Consider the following 20,000-nt stretch of genomic DNA (forward strand, 5'->3'; position numbering starts at 1 on the left):
GTAGGTAGGAGATTGCTAGGTAGTATATTGGTAGGTAGGTAGGTAGTTATTAGATTGGTAGGTAGGTAGGTAGGTAGGTAGGTAGGTAGTAGATTGGTTGGTAGGTAGTAGGTAGGTAGGTACGTAGTATATTGGTAGGTAGGTAGGTAGTATATTGTTAGGTAGGTAGGTACGTATTATATTGGTAGGTAGGTAGGTAGGTAGGTAGTATATTGGTAGGTAGGTAGGAGATTGCTAGGTAATATATTGGTAGGTAGGTAGGTAGGTAGGTAGTATATTGGTAGGTAGGTAGGAGATTGCTAGGTAATATATTGGTAGGTAGGTAGGTAGGTAGGTAGGTAGGTAGGTAGGTAGGTAGGTAGGTAGGTAGGTAGGTAGGTACAGCTGAAGTCGGAAGTTTACATACTCTTAGGTTGGAGTCATTAAAACTCGTTTTTCAACCACTCCACAAATTTCTTGTTAACAAACTATTGTTTTGGCAAGTCGGTTAGGACATCTACTTTGTGCATGACACAAGTAATTTTTCCAACAATTGTTTACAGACAGATTCACTTATAATTCACTGTATCACAATTCCAGTGGGTCAGAAGTTTACATACACTAAGTTGACTGTGCCTTTAAACAGCTTGGAAAATTCCAGAAAATGATGTCATGGCTTTAGAAGCTTCTGGTAGGCTAATTGACATCATTTGAGTCAATTGGAGGTGTACCTGTGGATGTATTTCAAGGCCTACCTTCTCCTTGTGAAGATGCTGGAGGAAACAGGTACAAAAGTTTCTATATCCACAGTAAAACGAGTCCTATATCGACATAACCTGAAAGGCCGCTCAGCAAGGAAGAAGCCACTGCTCCAAAACCGCCATAAAAAAGCCAGACTACGGTTTGCAACTGCACATGGGGACAAAGATCATACTTTTTGGAGAAAGGTCTGATGAAACAAAAATAGAACTGTTTGGTCATAATGACCATCGTTATGTTTGGAGGAAAAAGGGGGTGGCTTGCAAGCCGAACAACACCATCCCAACCGTGAAGCATGGGGTGGCAGCATCATGCTGTGGGCTGCTTTGCTGCAGGAGGGACTGGTGCACTTCAGAAAATAGATGGCATCATGAGGAAGGACAAGTAAGTGGATATATTGAAGCAACATCTCAAGACATCAGTCAGGAAGTTAAAACTTGGTCGCAAATGGGTCTTCCAAATGGACAATGACCCCAAGCATACTTCCAAACTTGTGGCAAAATGGCTTAAGGACAACAAAGTCAAGGTATTGGAGTGGCCATCACAAAGCCCTGACCTCAATCCTATAGAAAATGTGTGGGCAGAACTGAAAAAGCGTGTGCGAGCAAGGAGGCCTACAAACCTGACTCAGTTACACCAGCTCTGTCAGGAGGAATGGGCCAAAATTCACCCAACTTATTGTGGGAAGCTTGTGGAAGGCTACCCGAAACGTTTGACCCAAGTTAAACAATTTAAAGGCAATGCTACCAAATACTAATTGAGTGTATGTAAACTTCTGACCCACTGGGAATGTGATTAAAGAAATAAAAGCTGAAATAAATAATTCTCTCTACTATTATTCTGACATTTCACATTCTTAAAATAAAGTGGTGATCCTAACTGACCTAAGACAGGGCATTTTTACTATGATTAAATGTCAGGAATTGTGAAAAACTGAGTTTAAATGTATTTGGCTAAGGTGTATGTAAACTTCCGACTTCAACTGTAGGTAGGTAGGCATGTAGTATATTGGTCTTGGTGCGGCAGCTCGGAGCATCTGAAAGTGGGCACAATCACTTTCTGTTCATTGATATTTGTGGGTGGAGGGTTTACAGCAGCGTAAGCTGTAATACCAAGAGGCCCTCAGCTGTGAACGGGTGGGGAGCCCGGCAGCCACATTCACTCCGTTTCAGTGATGTTTAATTTCACTGAAGCACTGGGTAAATCAAATGATTTGCGAAAGCTATCAGTGTGGATTCCAGGCAAGGGACCAGGAGTGGAGGGGTAGTGGAAGGGGGATTAGTGGTGTGTATTTAGGGTTAGGTATTACAGTATTTGAGTGTGTGTGTGTGTGTGTTGCTAGGGCGGGGGGGGGGGATTGGTGACTCCCCCAGCTGCTGGACACAGAGCACAAAGAGACCGCTGTGTGTGTGTGAGCTCAGAGCCAACACACGCACCAGAGCCTGCCAGTTGCTACTGATCCAGACACACATACAATACCGTACACACAAACACACAACAAACACACACACACTAGTAAAAATACATCCATGTGAACTTACAAAACACACACACATACATACAGTGCCTGCTTTCCACAGATATACATGTACATACTAACAGTTACATCCATAGTGCTAGGTATGCATAGAAAAAGACCCACCCACACCCACTGGTGTGTGTGTATGTATGGAGGGCGGTTTATAGTGGTACCTGGACTGCCAAGAATCCCTCTTCATCTGGTAGGACCCTATAGGTGTGAACATGCTTCTGGAACCTAGAGAGAGAAGAGAGGGAGGGAGAGGGGGAGGGAAAGAAGAGAGAGAGTGGGAAGTATAGTGGGAGGGAGAGAAGAGAGAGAGAGGGGGAGGAGTTAGAGATGGACATTAGTACTTTCATGGATACCACAGGAATTACATATTCCCTGCAAAGTGTGTGTGTGTGTCACGGGGGATCTGGAGGGAGTTTCAACCTGTTGCTGTTTGTCAAACACAGTGAACAAGGCATTAGTGCTGCTAGATCTCACACTCACCTCTCTCTCACACCCACACACAACGGCCAAGGAAAGGTAGAAAACATATGTCAGTCAAAGTTTGCTGTAGTGTATGTAGGTGCATGTGAGTGTCTGTGCTGCAGTGTTGTCTATGCACAACATCCCAGTTTGCCACTCAGTTTGCATACGATGTGCCTTTGATACTGTGAACCATCAGATCCTCCTCTCCACCCTCTCCGAGTTGGGCATCTCCGGCGCTGCTCACTTTTGGATTGCGTCCTACCTGACAGGTCGCTCCTACCAGGTGGCGTGGCGAGAATCTGTCTCCGCACCACATGCTCTCACCACTGGTGTCCCCCAGGGCTCAGTTCTAGGCCCTCTCCTATTCTCTCTATACACCAAGTCACTTGGCTCTGTCATATCCTCACATGGTCTCCCCTATCATTGCTACGCAGACGACACACAATTAATATTCTCCTTTCCCCCTTCTGATAACCAGGTGGCGAATCGCATCTCTGCATGTCTGGCAGACATACCAGTGTGGATGTCGGATCACCACCTCAAGCTGAACCTCGGCAAGACGGAGCTGCTCTTCCTCCCGGGGAAGGACTGCCCGCCCCATGATCTCGCCATCACGGTTGACAATTCCATTGTGTCCTCCTCCCAGAGTGCAAAGAACCTTGGCGTGACCCTGGACAACACCCTGTCGTTCTCCGCTAACATCAAAGTGGTGACCTGATCCTGCAGGTTCATGCTCTACAACATTCGCAGAGTATGACCCTACCTTACACAGAAAGCGGCACAGGTCCTAATCCAGGCACTTGTCATCTCCCGTCTGGATTACTGCAACTCGCTGTTGGCTGGGCTCCCTGCCTGTGCCATTAAACCCCTACAACTTATCCAGAACGCTGCAGCCCGTCTGGTGTTCAACCTTCCCAAGTTCTCTCATGTCACCCCGCTCCTCCGCACACTCCACTGGCTTCCAGTTGAGGCTCGCATCTACTACAAGACCATGGTGCTTGCCTACGGAGCTGTGAGGGGAACGTAGGCAGGCTCTGATCAGACCCTACACCCAAACGAGGGCACTACGTTCATCCACCTCTGGCCTGCTAGCCCCCATACCTCTACGGAAGCACAGTTCCCGCTCAGCCCAGTCAAAGCTATTCGCTGCTCTGGCACCCCAATGGTGGAACAAGCTCCCCCACGACACCAGGACAGCAGAGTCACTGACCACCTTCTGGAGACACTTGAAACCCTACCTCTTTAAGGAATACCTGGAAAAGTAATCCTTCTACCCCCCCCCCCCCCTCCCCCACCCCCCTATAAAATAAAAAGTGGTTGTCCCACTGGCTATCATAAGTTGAATGCACCAATTTGTAAGTGGCTCTGGATAAGAGCGTCTGCTAAATGACGTAAATGTAAATGTAATAGTAACATCTGAAGCAGCGAACTTTGTGAAGACCAAAACTTTTGACCACGACTGTTCAACCTGGATTTTGTACCAAATTACATGGAAGGACTCCTACCACCAAGGACTATTCAGGACTATCCAGAAAACTTTTTAGCAAACCAATAACCAGCAGAACAAGCACAGCTCACGAAACCTGAAAATACCATCCAACCTGGAACTGAGTAATGTTCAATCTGAAGCTACTTCTAAAGCCAAGAAGTAAAAAGGCATTACAATAATCTCTAGATATTTTACTTAATAAAGACTGAATCATAAATTAGGACTACAGTTCTACCAAGCCTGCTAGGAGAGAACAGACCCGGCTGCAACTTCAATTAGCACTGAAGTGTGAAGTGAGAGGTGTGAAAGCCCTTGAACCGAACAATGGCAACAGAGAATCACAACCTTACCCACCCATAGTTTCCTTAAGGCGACCGCATGCTTCCTATCCGAAAAAGTTCAGAACAGTTCGTGCATATATTATGACGAGATTTTGTGATGTTTTGGTTTGTTTTGGCCTTCGGCAAGTGTTTTTTCGGCTGTTGATGCACACAAAAACATTTCTCGAGGAACCTTTCATCGATGATTGGTCAAAAGTAGGGATTCTTCAATTAAGGGTTTATTGTCATTCAACGACAGATGACTAGTTTTCATGCACATCTTTCACTTAAGAAATACTGCGCCAAACATCTCAGTTATATGTAAAATTGCGAAACTAAGATCTCCTTGGCAAAAACGCACAAATTAATGACAGATTGCTTGAGTGATCTTAGATTAATTCTGACTATTTTGAGGAAGTGTATACTGGCTACGGTGTCTAAAGATGGACAAACAGTACTATTGCCGCTTTATTCTAGTTTTTCAAGCGAGTATGTTAGCACAGCCGAACCGAACCATGCAGAAGGAAACCTTTTAACCCCTGTGAACCGAGAATCACAACCTCCCCCACCTGAATACAGAGGCTTCTGAGGCCCTCTGCCCCATGGCTTCCTTACACCCCTGTGCAGAGCCTATCATAGTACAGCTCCCCTCAGAAAAAAAAAAAAAATTACACTGCATGAAAAGAGTACAAACAGAAGCTCCTCAGGGACAATCCAGATACGCTATTTGCGGACTGTTACAAGACTGGGAACATAAGCAACTTAATTTTCCACACAGACCATCCCCTGGCATTGCACAGGGCTATAACTTCAAAAACAGGACTTTTACAGAATAAAAGAGATGTAAGCTCTCTCTTGGTGATGACTCCCCCACCCCAAGTGAGTCGGTCCACACCCCCACAGATGAGCAACCCCAAGAGGAGAGTCGTCGTCCGTCCGTCCGTCCCCCCCCCCCAGACACACAGTGGTTAAACTCTGGTGCCCAAACACCCAGCGCGCCCTAGACCTGCTATCTGAGGACCAACTATGTTCACCCAGTCACATAATAATACACACAGGCACAAATGACCTGAGAACACAGCAGGAAAGGGTGTCCACAGCACTCAAGGGAGTGATAGAAAAAGCTTCTACCACTTTCCTCAACGCACAAGTGGTTATCTCCACCCTGCTACCACGAAAATACTAGGTTACAGAGAGCTGGTAGTCCCATCCACCAAACTACCAGGTGTGAAACAGGGAAGAGACTCAGGGGGTATGCTAATTTGACATAGATCATACTGAACCAACTCCATTAAATTAATCAAAACAGGAACATTCTACATTTGGCTAGAAATTCTAAAGAAATTATCTCAACAGAGAGAAATGGCATGTGTGTGCTACCTATATCCCCCTATAGAATCCCCATACTGAAGACAGTTTCTCCAGCCTAGAGGGGGAGATCAACCCAGGGCCAAGGCCACATACTAGTCTGTGGTGACCTGAACACCAGAACTGGACAAGAACCCGACATTCCCCTACACACAACTACACCAAACCAACCAACAAAAATGGGTCACAACTCTTGCAGCTCTGTTGCATGCTGGGTCTGTACATAGTCATTGGTAGGCTTCGAGGGGACTCCTATGGTAGGTACACCTACAGTGCATTACTTGGCAGTAGTACTGTAGATTACACTGACCTCAACCCAGTCTCTCAGACCATTCACAGTCAGCCCACTGACACCACTATCAGATCACAGCAAAATCACAGCCTCCTTGAACAGAGCAACACTCAATCATGAGGCATCAAACCCGAACAAACTGCATACTATTAAGAAATGATATATAGATGGAAGGAAAGTAGTGTAGAAACCTACCAAAAAACAATTGGGCAACAACAAATCCAAACCCTTTTAGACAACTTCCTGGACAAAAGGTTTCACTGCAATAGTGAAGGTGTAAACTTGGCAGTAGAAAGCCTTCCCTATCAAATCTAAAAATGTCAAGCAGACAATCTAAGAAAATTAACAGCAATGACAAATGGTTTGATGAAGAATGCAAAACCCTAAGAAAGAAATGTATAAACATATTCAACCAAAAACACAGAAAACCTGAGCCTACGCCTTCACTATGGTGAAACACTAAAACAGCACAGAAATACACTAAGAAAAAAGAAGGAACAGCACGTCATAAATCAGCTCAATGTAATTGAAGAATCCATAGAATCTTACCACTTCTGGGAAAATTGGAAAACACTAAACCAACAACAACACGAAGAGCTAGCCTACCTCTCCAAAATGGGGATGTATGGTAAACCATCTCTCAAATCTTTACAGCTCTATAACAATGAACAAACAGCAAAAACACATGCATGATCAACTACAAATCTTAGGGCTGGGGGATATATTGAATTAATTTCATTAATTCGAATGTATGTTTTTGCACGATATTCCAAATGCCTGTATCGCAAGAATCACGTTTTTTTGTATTTGTAGGTTTTATGAGCGTTTGTGTCCGCTTGTTCTTATGTTGTCTTTTTGGTCTCGTCTTCCTCACTCCTTCTGTGCACCTTCCCATTTACACCAGGGATCTGTATATAATGACGAGATGCTCATGTCTCCGCCCTAACAATGGGAGTTGTTGTCCCAAAGGCGGAAAGGCAGTAGCTGCTGCTACTCTGTTAAGTATTTATGCATAGTCACTTTAACTCTACCCACATGTACATACTACCTCAACTACCTCAACTAGCCGGTGCCCCCGCACATTGACTCTGCAACGGTACCCCCCTGTATATATAGCCTCCCTACTGTCACTTTATTTTACTTCTGCTCTTTTTTTTCTCAACACTTTTTTTGTTGTTGTTTTATTCTTACTTTTTTGTTTAAAATAAATGCACTGTTGGTTAAGGGCTGTAAGTAAGCATTTCACTGTAATGTCTGCACCTGTTGTATTCGGCGCATGTGACCAATAAAATTTGATTTGATTTGATTTGATTTGATTTGACAAGCTTAGGTCCAAAATAAGCCCATAGAAACGCATTGGGCTTATTTTGGATAGATTTTAGCGCTTAGTCTCTTGCTCTATGGCAGTGGTCAGCAACCGTTTTTGTATAGAGATCACTTTGATAAAAAATGCAAGCCGAGATCTAAGGTAAAACAATTTTTTGACATTACTTAAAAAACGTAAGCCTATGCAACATTAACCTATTAAAAAACAATACTGTAGTAATGAGGTTTGTGCAGTATGCTATAGGGCCAAAACATTATCACCGCATATTGGCTTTGATTGAGTTGCCCTGCAATGCATTGTTGTTCTTCTCAGACATTTGAGGTAGGCTATATGATCACACCAGTAATAGATCAGACCCAAGCCGCTAATAATAACAACGCAAGCCTATCAATACACTTTCCTACTCACTCATTGCAGTTGCAGAGCTGGTTGTGGCGCGAGTGGAAGTAGGGAGAATGTGCAATTTATGGCTTATAAAACAGTTGAATAGAAAGTGTTGACAGTGCTCAGTATAAAATTAAACACAAACTCACTCATAAAAACAGCAGCTCTTTGCTGTTTTCGTTGACAGTCTCTCTCTAGTCATGGTTTTAAAAGTTTAGAAATCTCACAGTATCAACTTTGCTGTAGCTTTCTTTTACGCCTGCTATGTTACTGCAGACGGTAATCTGAGCCATCCGATTGGCCAGTGGTAGGCCTATAGTGCAGAGTTTGTACCTTCTGACATATGAAATGGTTCAAAATGGGAACACATCACCTACCCGGCACGCAGGGCAGCTGAATCCTGTCCACCTACCGCCAACAGGTTTTTTACAGAAATGTTTTTATTTGTATTTGCATTTAGTGGCATGTCATTAGTAAAGATTGAAAAAGGTAATGGGCCTAGACAGCTGCCCTGGGGAATTCCTGATTCTACCTGGATTATGTTGGCGAGGTTTCCATTAAAGAACACCCTCTGTGTTCTGTTAGACAGGTAACTCTGTATTCACAACATAGCAGGTGGAGTAAAGCCATAACACATACGTTTTTCCAGCAGCAGACTATGATCAATAATGTCAAAAGCCGCACTGAAGTCGAACAAAACAGCCCCCCAATATTTGTATCATCAATTTCTCCTGTAGTCCACGATCATCTCCTTTGTCTTGCTCACGTTGAGGGAGAGGTTGTTGTCCTGGCACCACACTGCCAGGTCTCTGACCTCCTCCCATTGTTGTCTGTGATCAGGCCTACCACCGTTGTGTCGTCAGCAAACTTAATGATGGTATTGGAGTCGTGCTTGGCCACACAGTCAAATCAAATCAAATCAAATCTTATTTGTCACATACACGTGTTTAGCAGATGTTATAGCGGGTGTAGCGAAATGCTTGTGCTTCTAGCTCCGACAGTGCAGTAATATCTAACAATTTCACAACATATACCCAATACACACAAAACTAGTAAGGAATGGGATTTAAGAATATATACATATATGGACAAGCAATGACAGAGCGGCATGGACTAAGATACAGTAGAATATTACAGAATAGAATGCAGTATATACATATGAGATGAGTAGTGCAAGATATGTAAACATTATTAAAGTGACTAGTGTTCCATTTCTTAAAGTGGCCAGTGATTTCAATAGGCAGCAGCAGCCTCTAATGTTCTAGTGATGGTAGTCGTGGGTGAAAAGGGAGTACAGGAGGGGACTAAGAACGCACCCCTGAGGGGCCCCCATGTTGAGGATCAGTTTGGCAGATGTGTTGTTGCCTACCCTTACCACCTGGGGGCGGCCCGTCAGGAAGTCCATGATCCAGTTGCAGAGGGAGGTGTTTAGTTCCAGGGTCCTTAGCAATGAGCTTTGTGGGCACTATGGTATTGAACGCTGTAGTCAATGAACAGCATTCTCACATAGGTCTTCCTTTTGTCCAGGTGGGAAAGGGCAGTGTGGAGTGCGATTGAGATTGCATCATTTGTGGATCTGTTGGGGCGGTATTTGAATGGGAGTGGGTCTAGGGTTTCCGGGATGATGGTGTTGATGTGAGCCATGACCAGCCTTTCAAAGCACTTCATGGCTACCAATGTGAGTGCTACGGGGCGGTAGTCATTTAGGCAGGTTATTTTTGCTTTCTTGGGCACAGGGACTATGGTGGTCTGCTTGAAACATGTAGGTATTACAGACTCGGTCAGGGAGAGGTTGAAAATGTTAATGAAGGCACTTGCCAGTTGGTCCGCGCATGCTCTGAGTACACTTCCTGGTAATCCGTCTGGCCCTTGTGAATGTTGACCTGTTTAAAGGTCTTTCTCACATCGGCTACAGAGAGCGTGATCACACAGTCGTCCAGAACAGCTGGTGCTCTCATGCATGCTTCAGTGTTGGTTGCCTCGAAGCGAGCATAAAAGGCATTTAGCCCGTCTGGTAGGCTCGCGTCACTGGGCAGCTCGCGGCTGGGTTTCCCTTTGTAGTCCGGAATAGTTTGCAAGCCCTGCCACATCCGACGAGCGTCAAGAGCCGGTGTAGTAGGATTCAATCTTAGTCCTGTATTGACGCTTTGGCTGTTTGATGGTTCGTCTGAGGGCATAGCGGGATTTCTTATAAGCGTCCAGATTAGTGTCCCGCTCTTTGAAAGCGGCAGCTCTAGCCTTTAGATCGGTGTGGATGTTGCCTGTAATCCATGGCTTCTGGTTGGGATATGTACGTACGGTCACTGTGGGGACGTCGTCGTCGATGCACTTATTGATGAAGCCGGTGACAGAGGTGGTATACTCCTCAATGCCATTGGATGAATCCCAGATTAATTGGGGTCAGCCCTAGTTTACACACACACACACACACACACACACAAAGCCCCTTCCCCTGCCACCCAAAACAACAAAAGATAAGAGATCACTTATTCCTCTCTGATGACAGGTTTCAACTCGCTATTTGAATTTAACATTTGGTCCAACAGAATCTGTCATATGGACACCGAAACACATTGAGAAATGTTTTGCTGTAATAGAGGAGAAGTTAACCTTTCTAACGATACCCTTTTTATGTCAGTATGTCAGACGACACACAATTCATTTTCTCCTTTCCCCCTTCTGATAACCAGGTGGCGAATCGCATCTCTGCATGTCTGGCAGACATATCAGTGTGGATGTCGGATCACCACCTCAAGCTGAACCTCGGCAAGACGGAGCTGCTCTTCTTCCCAGGGAAGGACTGCCCGCTCCATGATCTCGCCATCACGGTTGACAACTCCATTGTGTCCTCCTCCCAGAGTGCAAAGAACCTTGGCGTGACCCTGGACAACACCCTGTCGTTGTCCTCTAACATCAAAGCGGTGACCCGATCCTGCAGGTTCATGCTCTGTATATATAGCATCCATACTGTTATATTATTTTACTTCTGCTCTTTTTTTCTCAACACTTTTTTGTTGTTGTTTTATTTTACTTTTTAATGAAAAAATAAATGCACTGTTGGTTAAGGGCTGTAAGTAAGCATTTCACTGTAATGTCTGCACCTGTTGTATTCGGCGCATGTGGCCAATAACATTTAATTTGATTTGATTTGATTTACAACATTCGCAAAGTATGACCCTTCCTTACACAGAAAGCAGCACAGGTCCTAATCCATGCACTTGTCATCTGCCGTCTGGATTACTGCAACTTGCTGTTGGCTGGGCTCCCTGCCTTTGCCATTAAACCCCTACAACTTATCCAGAACGCTGCAGCCTTCCCAAGTTCTCTCATGTCACCCCGCTCCTCCGCAAACTCCACTGGCTTCCAGTTGAGGCTCGCATCTACTACAAGACCATGGTGCTTGCCTACGGAGCTGTGAGGGGAACGGCACCGCCTTACCTTCAGGCTCTGATCAGACCCTACACCCAAACGAGGGCACTACGTTCATCCACCTCTGGCCTGCTAGCCCCCCTACCTCTACGGAAGCACAGTTCCCGCTCAGCCCAGTCAAAGCTATTCGCTGCTCTGGCACCCCAATGGTGGAACAAGCTCCCCCACGACGCCAGGACAGCGGAGTCACTGACCACCTTTCGGAGATACTTGAAACCCTACCTCTTTAAGGAATAACTGGAATAGTATAACAGTAATCCTTCTACCCCCCACCCCCCCCACCCCATAAAAAAAGGCTGTCCCACTGGCTATCTTAAGTTGAATGCACCAATTTGTAAGTCGCTCTGCTAAATGACGTAAATGTAAAAATGTCTTTACTACTTACAGTGGGGAGAACAAGTATTTGATACACTGCCGATTTTGCAGGTTTTCCTACTTACAAAGCATGTAGAGGTCTGTAATTTTTATCATAGGTACACTTCAACTGTGAGAGACGGAATCTAAAACAAAAATCCAGAAAATCACATTGTATGATTTTTAAGTAATTAATTTGCATTTTATTGCATGACATAAGTATTTGATACATCAGAAAAGCAGCCACCCAGACCAAAAGACACATTTCCACCAGTCTAATGTCCATGGCTCGTGTTTCTTGGCCCAAGCAAGTCTATTCTTCTTATTGGTGTCCTTTAGTAGTGGTTTCTTTGCAGCAATTTGACCATGAAGGCCTGATTCACACAGTCTCCTCTGAACAGTTGATGTTGAGATGTGTCTGTTACTTGAACTCTGTGAAGCATTTATTTGGGCTGCAATTTCTGAGGCTGGTAACTCTAATGAACTTATCCTCTGCAGCAGAGGTAACTCTGGGTCTTCCATTCCTGTGGCGGTCCTCATGAGAGCCAGTTTCATCATAGTGCTTGATGGTTTTTGCGACTGCTGGTTCTGGGGCTCTGTGGAGTCTGTTTGTGTTTGTGAACAGAGCCCCAGAACCAGCTGGCTGAGGGGACTCTTCTCTATGTTAATCTCTCTGTAGGTGAGGGCTTTGTGGTGGAATGTGTGGGCATCGCTTCCTTTTAGGTGGTTGTAGAATTTAACAGCTCTTTTCTGGATGTGTGTGCTTAAGGTAAACACAGTGCTGTCTTTAGTGCACTATGCCTCCATTTTCCTCCATCCCTCTCTCTGTTTTCCTCCATCCCTCTCTGTTTTCCTCCATCCCTCTCATACACCAACACCAACAGATTATTTGAAAAATACCCACCTCTCCCTCTCTCTCATGGTTGTACCCTTTATTTCTCTCCAGCGCACGTACACACACACACACACACACACACACACACACACACACACACACACACACACACACACACACACACACACACACACACACACACACACACACACACACACTAGGTGTTTTTAGTGAGGAATGTTTGCTGCTAAACCCTAGCTCCACTCACACAAACAGTGTGTAACACTGAATCCTTGTGGGCCTGTCTGCGTGTTTAAATGTGCTATGTAGGCCTAGTGCTCTGAGGAATATCTCCCCCATCTCTCTCTAACACACACATCGCCGAGAGGAGGGAAGAAAACACCTCAAATCCCTAACAGACACAGACACACACTGAAATCTGTCATCTTGAGTGGGCAGAGCTTGATGTCAGACCGCCAGAAGAAGCACAAACTCCACAGCCTCCAGACAACATTCAGACAACTTTTAGACAAGCTTCAGAGCACCACCTCTGTTTCTCCTCTTGTAGATCTGTGAGGGAGATAGGAAAGAAGAGAGAGTAGAGAGAGAGACCTCTGTGTAGGCCTACATGTCAGTACTGTCTTCTCTCCCTGAGCGTAAAGCAGTAGGCTATCCATAGCTAGATGTCTACAGGAAAGGTTTTCTGCTACCACCTCTCCAGTTCTTTTCACATTACAGTTTGTTGACAAATAAAGAACAAACACATCTGGTGACCATAGTGACCATGCTACTAAAACATAACACACTTAGAGAGAAAACACAAATACTTTGATCTGAATCAGACTATTCCAACTGGGCGGTGTCAGAGGAAGGCCCTATAAATGGTCAAAAGACTTCAGCCACCCAAGTCATAGACTGTTCTCTCTGCTACCGCACGGCAAGCGGTACCGGAGCGCCAAGTCTAGGTCCAAAAGGCTTCTTAACAGCTTCTACACCCAAGCCATAAGACTGATGAACAGTTAATCAAATGACTCGATGTACACTCACTAGACTCTACCCACACACTCACACATACTAGACCGACACTCCAACACACACACACACACACAACATACGCTCACACACACACACACACACACACACACGCATATTAATGCCACACACACACACTCAAACAGACACACTTTCACATTTGCTGCTGCTACTCTGTTTATTATATATCCTGATTGCCTAGTCACTTTTACCCCTACCCACATGTACATACTGTATCACCTCAACTACCTCGTACCCCTGCACATTGACTCGGTACTGGTACTTCCTGTATATAGCCTCATTATTGTTTTTATTGTGATACTATTTCCTTTTTATTTAGGAAATATTTGTCTTACTTTTTTTACCCTGCATTGTTGGGAAAGGGCTCATAAGTAAGCATTTCACTGTAAAGTCTACACCTATTGTACTCGGCGCATGTGACCAATAACATTTTATTTGATCTGGTCTAACAAGACACACACACAGCAGTAAGGTGGAGCCACAAGGCTGGGCCAACTGTTCTGTTTTTAGCGTTTTTATTTAGATTAACCAGAGAGGAACTCACACTCCAAACCAAGCTGAGATGTTTGAAACACACACAATCCTCCATGGTATGTGTGTGTGTGTGTGTGTGTGTATGTGTGGAGAGGAGTTCATCAGAGATCTCTTCCTGCTCTGACCTCAGAAGGCTGCTGTAGAACCCTGCTTTGGGGTAAATACCATTGTTCCTGTAGGAACACTCAACTATACCAGGAATACAAAGAGAGAGAGAGAGAGAGAGATGTTTACTGATTGTTTATTTCCCTTTTGTTTATTATCTATTTCACTTGCTTTGGCAATGTAAACATATGTTTCCCATGACAATAAAGCCCTTTGAATTGAATTTAAATTTAATTGAGAGAGACAGAGAAACAGAGACTAACTATTTGCACATCGTTACGACACTGTACATAGCCATTATGACATTTGAAATGTCTCTATTCCTTTGAAACTTTTTATTATCTATTTCACTTGCGTTGGCAATGTAAGCATATGTTTCCCATGCCAATAAAGCCCTTTGAATTGAATAGAGAGCGAGAGATATGGAGAGAGAGATAAGAGAGAGTGAGCGAGAGCGAATGAGAGAGAGAGAGAGAGATATGGAGAGAGATATGGAGAGAGTGAGCGAGAGCGATTGAGAGAGAGAGAGATATGGAGAGAGAGATAAGAGAGAGTGAGCGAGAGCGAATGAGAGAGAGAGAGAGAGAGAGATATGGAGAGAGAGATATGGAGAGAGTGAGCGAGAGCGATTGAGAGAGAGAGAGAGAGATATGGAGAGAGAGATATGGAGAGAGTGAGCGAGAGCGATTGAGAGAGAGAGAGATATGGTAGAAGAGTGGGAAACAGTAGGCTTCACCCCCTATGTGTGTGTTTATGGTAAACATAGTGCTGTGTTTAGTGCACTATGCCTCCATCCCCCTCTCTGTTTTCCTCCATCTCTCTCTCTGTTTGCCTCCATCTCTCTCTCTCTGTTTGCCTCCATCCCCCTCTCTGTTTTCCTCCATCTCTCTCTCTGTTTGCCTCCATCTCTCTCTCTGTTTGCCTCCATCCCCCTCTCTGTTTTCCTCCATCCCTCTCTCTGTTTGCCTCCATCTCTCTCTCTGTTTGCCTCCATCCCCCTCTCTGTTTTCCTCCATCCCTCTCTCTGTTTGCCTCCATCTCTCTCTCTGTTTGCCTCCATCCCCCTCTCTGTTTTCCTCCATCCCTCTCTCTGTTTGCCTCCATCTCTCTCTCTGTTTGCCTCCATCCCCCTCTCTGTTTTCCTCCATCCCTCTCTCTGTTTGCCTCCATCCCCCTCTCTGTTTTCCTCCATCCCTCTCTCTGTTTGCCTCCATCCCTCTCTCTGTTTTCCTCCATCCCTCTCTCTGTTTTCCTCCATCCCTCTCTCTGTTTTCCTCCATCCCTCTCTCTGTTTTCCTCCATCTCTCTCTCTGTTTGCCTCCATCTCTCTCTCTGTTTGCCTCCATCCCTCTCTGTTTGCCTCCATCTCTCTCTCTGTTTGCCTCCATCCCTCTCTCTGTTTTCCTCCATCCCTCTCTGTTTTCCTCCATCCCTCTCTTACACCAACACCAACAGATGATTTCAAAATACTCACCTCTCCCTCTCATAGTTGTACCCTTTATTTATCTCCAAAGTAGTACACACACACACACACACACACACACACACACACACACACACACACACACACACACACACACACACACACACACACACACTAGGAGTTTTTAGTGAGGAATGTTTGCTGCTAAACCCTAGCTCCACACACACAAACAGTGTGTAACACTCTGAATCCTTGTGGGCCTGTCTGCGTGTTTAAATATGCTATGTAGGCCTAGTGCTCTGAGGACAGTGGAGGCTCCTCAGAGGAGGAAGGGGAGGACCATCCTCCTCAGTGAAATTTCATAAAAATAGTGAAGCATTTAAAAAGTTTTTCTTTTTAGATAAAACTATAATAAATATTAATATGCCACCAAATAATTGATTAAAATACACTGTTTTGCAATGAAAGTCTACAGTAACTTCAACAGCACTGTCTGGGGTAGCACCATGGTGTAGCCGGAGAACAGCTAGCTTCCGTCCTCCTCTGGCTACATTGACTTCAATACAAAACCTAGGAGGCTCGTAGGCCTCACCCCCTTTCATAGACATACATGGTAATTATGACCACTTGGAGGACGTCCTCCAACCAATCAAAGCTTTTGCAGTATGAACTGACATGTTGTCCATCCAATCATAGAATTAGGATCAGAGAATGAACCTAGTGTGTTGTATTGGGATTGAGCCACAGAGCATTATGGGGGTTCTATGTGTTGAGAAGCTTGGTGACATTGTTGGTTAGAAATTATGAGAGAGTGATAGTTGAGCATTTTTTGGATATTATTCAATTCAAATTAGTTTTTTCAAATTACAGGAGACGGAGGCATATTATAAATTGTTTTCTTGGTTTTAGAACTTTATTTTTGTGTCCAGTTAGTGCAATTTATTTAAAATTTGCCTTGCTAACTTCCGTAGCTAGCTAGCTACCAGCACGAGTGTGCAGTTTTCTCTGCCAGAATGGTAGAATGGCCAATGCTGCTGAAAATGTTGTGGACTTTTTGTTGAAGAACCCTTTCATTCTCTGGGGTACACAGAAAAGGTGCGAATTAAAAGCGAGGGTCGACCTCTGTCTGAGATCAGTTTCATGAAGAAGGATGATGTCAATGTCGAGGTAAGGAGTAGACCAAGGCGCAGCGTGATGAACAAACATACTTTAATTAGTTAAAGCATCAAAATACAAAACAAAACACGACTCGTGACGTCCACGGTATCAATGACCGAACACGGAACAAAAACCCACAACCACAAAGGGAAAACATACAGTTTAAATATGGCTCCCAATCAGAGACAACCAGCCAACAGCTGACACTCGTTGCCTCTGATTGGGAGTCACTCAGGCAAACATAGAATACAACAAACTAGAATGAACACCAACATAGAAATACACACATAGAAATGAACACACCCTGGCTCAACATAATGAGTCCCAGAGCCAGGGTGTGACAGTACCCCCTAAAGGCGCGGACTGCGACCGCGCCTCAACTAAACAAACCAGGGGAGGGCTGGGCGGGCATACCTCCTCGGCGGCGGTTCTGGCTCCGGCCTTGACCACCACCCTCCAATACACCCCCCCATAGTGCCCCTGGTCCAGTCTGGCCCCGCCGGCTGGAGCAGGACTGGACTTAACAGGAGCGATCCTTACCAGGCTGTCGACTCGCACCCCTGGCTTGGTGCGTGGAGGAGGCGGGCCTTACCAGGCTGACGACTCGCCTGGCTTTGTGCGTGGAGGAGGACGGGCCTTACCAGGCTGACGACTCGCACCCCTGGCTTTGTGCGTGGAGGAGGAATGGGCCTTACCAGGCTGACGACTCGCACCCCTGGCTTGGTGCGTGGAGGAGGAACGGGCCTTACCAGGCTGACGACTCGCACCCCTGGCTTTGTGCGTGGAGGAGGAACGGGCCTTACCAGGCTGACGACTCGCACCCCTGGCTTTGTGCGTGGAGGAGGAATGGGCCTTACCAGGCTGACGACTCGCACCCCTGGCTTGGCGCGTGGAAGAGGGACGGGCCTTACCAGGCTGACGACTCGCACCCCTGGCTTGGTGCGTGGAAGAGGGACGGGCCTTACCAGGCTGACTTCTCGCACCCCTGGCTTAGTGCGAGTGGCAGGAACAGGCTGGACCGGGCTGGCGACGCGCACCGTAGGTTTGGTGCGAGTGGCAGGAACAGGCCGGGTCGGGCTGGCGACGCGCACCGTAGACTTGGTGCGGGTGGCAGGAACAGGCCGGACCGGGCTGGCGACGCGCACCGTAGGTTTGGTGCGAGTGGCAGGAACAGGCCGGGTCGGGCTGGCGACGCGCACCGTAGACTTGGTGCGGGTGGCAGGAACAGGCCGAGTCGGGCTGGCGACGCGCACCGTAGACTTGGTGCGGGTGGCAGGAACAGGCCGGACCGGGCTGGCGACGCGCACCGTAGGTTTGGTGCGAGTGGCAGGAACAGGCCGGGTCGGGCTGGCGACGCGCACCGTAGACTTGGTGCGGGTGGCAGGAACAGGCCGGGTCGGGCTGGCGACGCGCACCGTAGACTTGGTGCGGGTGGCAGGAACAGGCCGGACCGGGCTGGCGACGCGCACCGTAGGTTTGGTGCGAGTGGCAGGAACAGGCCGGGTCGGGCTGGCGACGCGCACCGTAGACTTGGTGCGGGTGGCAGGAACAGGCCGGACCGGGCTGGCGACGCGCACCGTAGGTTTGGTGCGAGTGGCAGGAACAGGCCGGGTCGGGCTGGCGACGCACACCGTAGGCTTGGTGCGTGGAGCAGGAACAGGCCGGGCTGGGCTGTCGACGCACACCGTAGGCTTGGTGCGTGGAGCAGGGACAGGCCGGACTGGGCTGGCGACGCACACCGTAGGCTTGGTGCGTGGAGCAGAGACAGGCCGGGCTGGGCTGGCGACGCACACCGTAGGCTTGGTGCGTGGAGCAGGGACAGGCCGAACCGGGCTGTGGAGACGGATAGGAGGCCTGGAGTGAAGAGCGGCCACCACCCGTCCTGGCTGAATGCCTACCCTCACACACTCTGTGTGAGGCATCTGCACAGGGCGTACAGGGCGGTGAACCCCTGGCCTGGTGGCCTTCTGGATCCGCCCCCTTTTTCTCCTCCCGTCAGCCCCGTCGTCCATGCCGTGTGCCCCCCCCTAAAAATGTTCTGGGGTTGCCTCACGACCGTCCGACGACGACCCTGATCACGCCGTAGCTCCTCTCTACGGCCCGCCTCCACCGTCTCTTCTCCCGGCGCTTCCTCCCATGTCCAGCCCAAGAGCTGCCCCTGGACACGCTGCTTGGTCGTTGCATGGTGGGTTTTTCTGTCAAGGTCGAGGTAAGGAGTAGACCAAGGCGCAGCGTGATGAACAAACATACTTTAATTAGTTAAAGCATCAAAATACAAAACAAAACACGACTCGTGACGTCCACGGTATCAATGACCGAACACGGAACAAAAACCCACAACCACAAAGGGAAAACATACAGTTTAAATATGGCTCCCAATCAGAGACAACCAGCCAACAGCTGACACTCGTTGCCTCTGATTGGGAGTCACTCAGGCAAACATAGAATACAACAAACTAGAATGAACACCAACATAGAAATACACACATAGAAATGAACACACCCTGGCTCAACATAATGAGTCCCAGAGCCAGGGTGTGACAGATGAAAAGGTGAGGACCTTCAATACCAACTGGTATCAACAGTATAGCTGGTTAACAGGGAGCCTTTCATCAAGCCGCCTTTATTGTTGGCCTTGCCTGCTTTTTGGAAAGTCTGAGCCTTGGGTGAAAGAGGGGTACAGTGACCTGAAGAACATTGATCGTTCAGCTAAACGGCAAAACAAAAGCAAGGAGCATATAAATGCCCACATCAGATTCAAGCTTCTGGGAAAAAGCCGCATCGATCACGACGAAGGTCCGCGTATTAAAACTGCGCAACACAACGAGGAAGTAAGAAGAAACAGGGATGTTATCAAGCAGTTTATCAACACCACTGTGTTTTTAGAGGACACGACGAGAGGGAGAGTTCCGCCAACAAGGGCAACTACAAGGAGCTTGCAGAGGTAATTGCACGTTACGATGCTTTACTTGCTGAACATATGGAACTTTCAACCGTCTTTTCTGGGATGTCCAAAATTATTCTGAATGATTTGATAGCTTCCATCGCATCATCCATTAAAAGTTAAGATTACAAAGGGAGGTTGATGCAGGCTTTGCATTTTCCTCCGGGATTTATTTAGCAAAGATAACACAAGCAAAAACTCATGACATAAATGTTGCAGCAGCCCAGGGCTACACCTAAACATTAGAGATCTGA

General features: G+C 46.7%; 1 protein-coding gene across 1 annotated transcript in view; it reads right to left on the reverse strand.

The window, feature by feature from the left end:
- Window positions 1-20,000, reverse strand: part of inppl1a (inositol polyphosphate phosphatase-like 1a) — a 58,972-nt gene that overhangs the window by 33,583 nt on the left and 5,389 nt on the right. Inside the window, exon 2 of the mRNA XM_041876681.2 lies at window positions 2,431-2,494. Within this exon, the coding sequence (XP_041732615.1) occupies window positions 2,431-2,494 (64 nt within the window). The remainder of the gene's footprint in view (window positions 1-2,430; window positions 2,495-20,000) is intronic.

Source organism: Coregonus clupeaformis, chromosome 5 (assembly GCF_020615455.1).
Source record: "Coregonus clupeaformis isolate EN_2021a chromosome 5, ASM2061545v1, whole genome shotgun sequence".
NCBI lineage: Eukaryota > Metazoa > Chordata > Actinopteri > Salmoniformes > Salmonidae > Coregonus > Coregonus clupeaformis.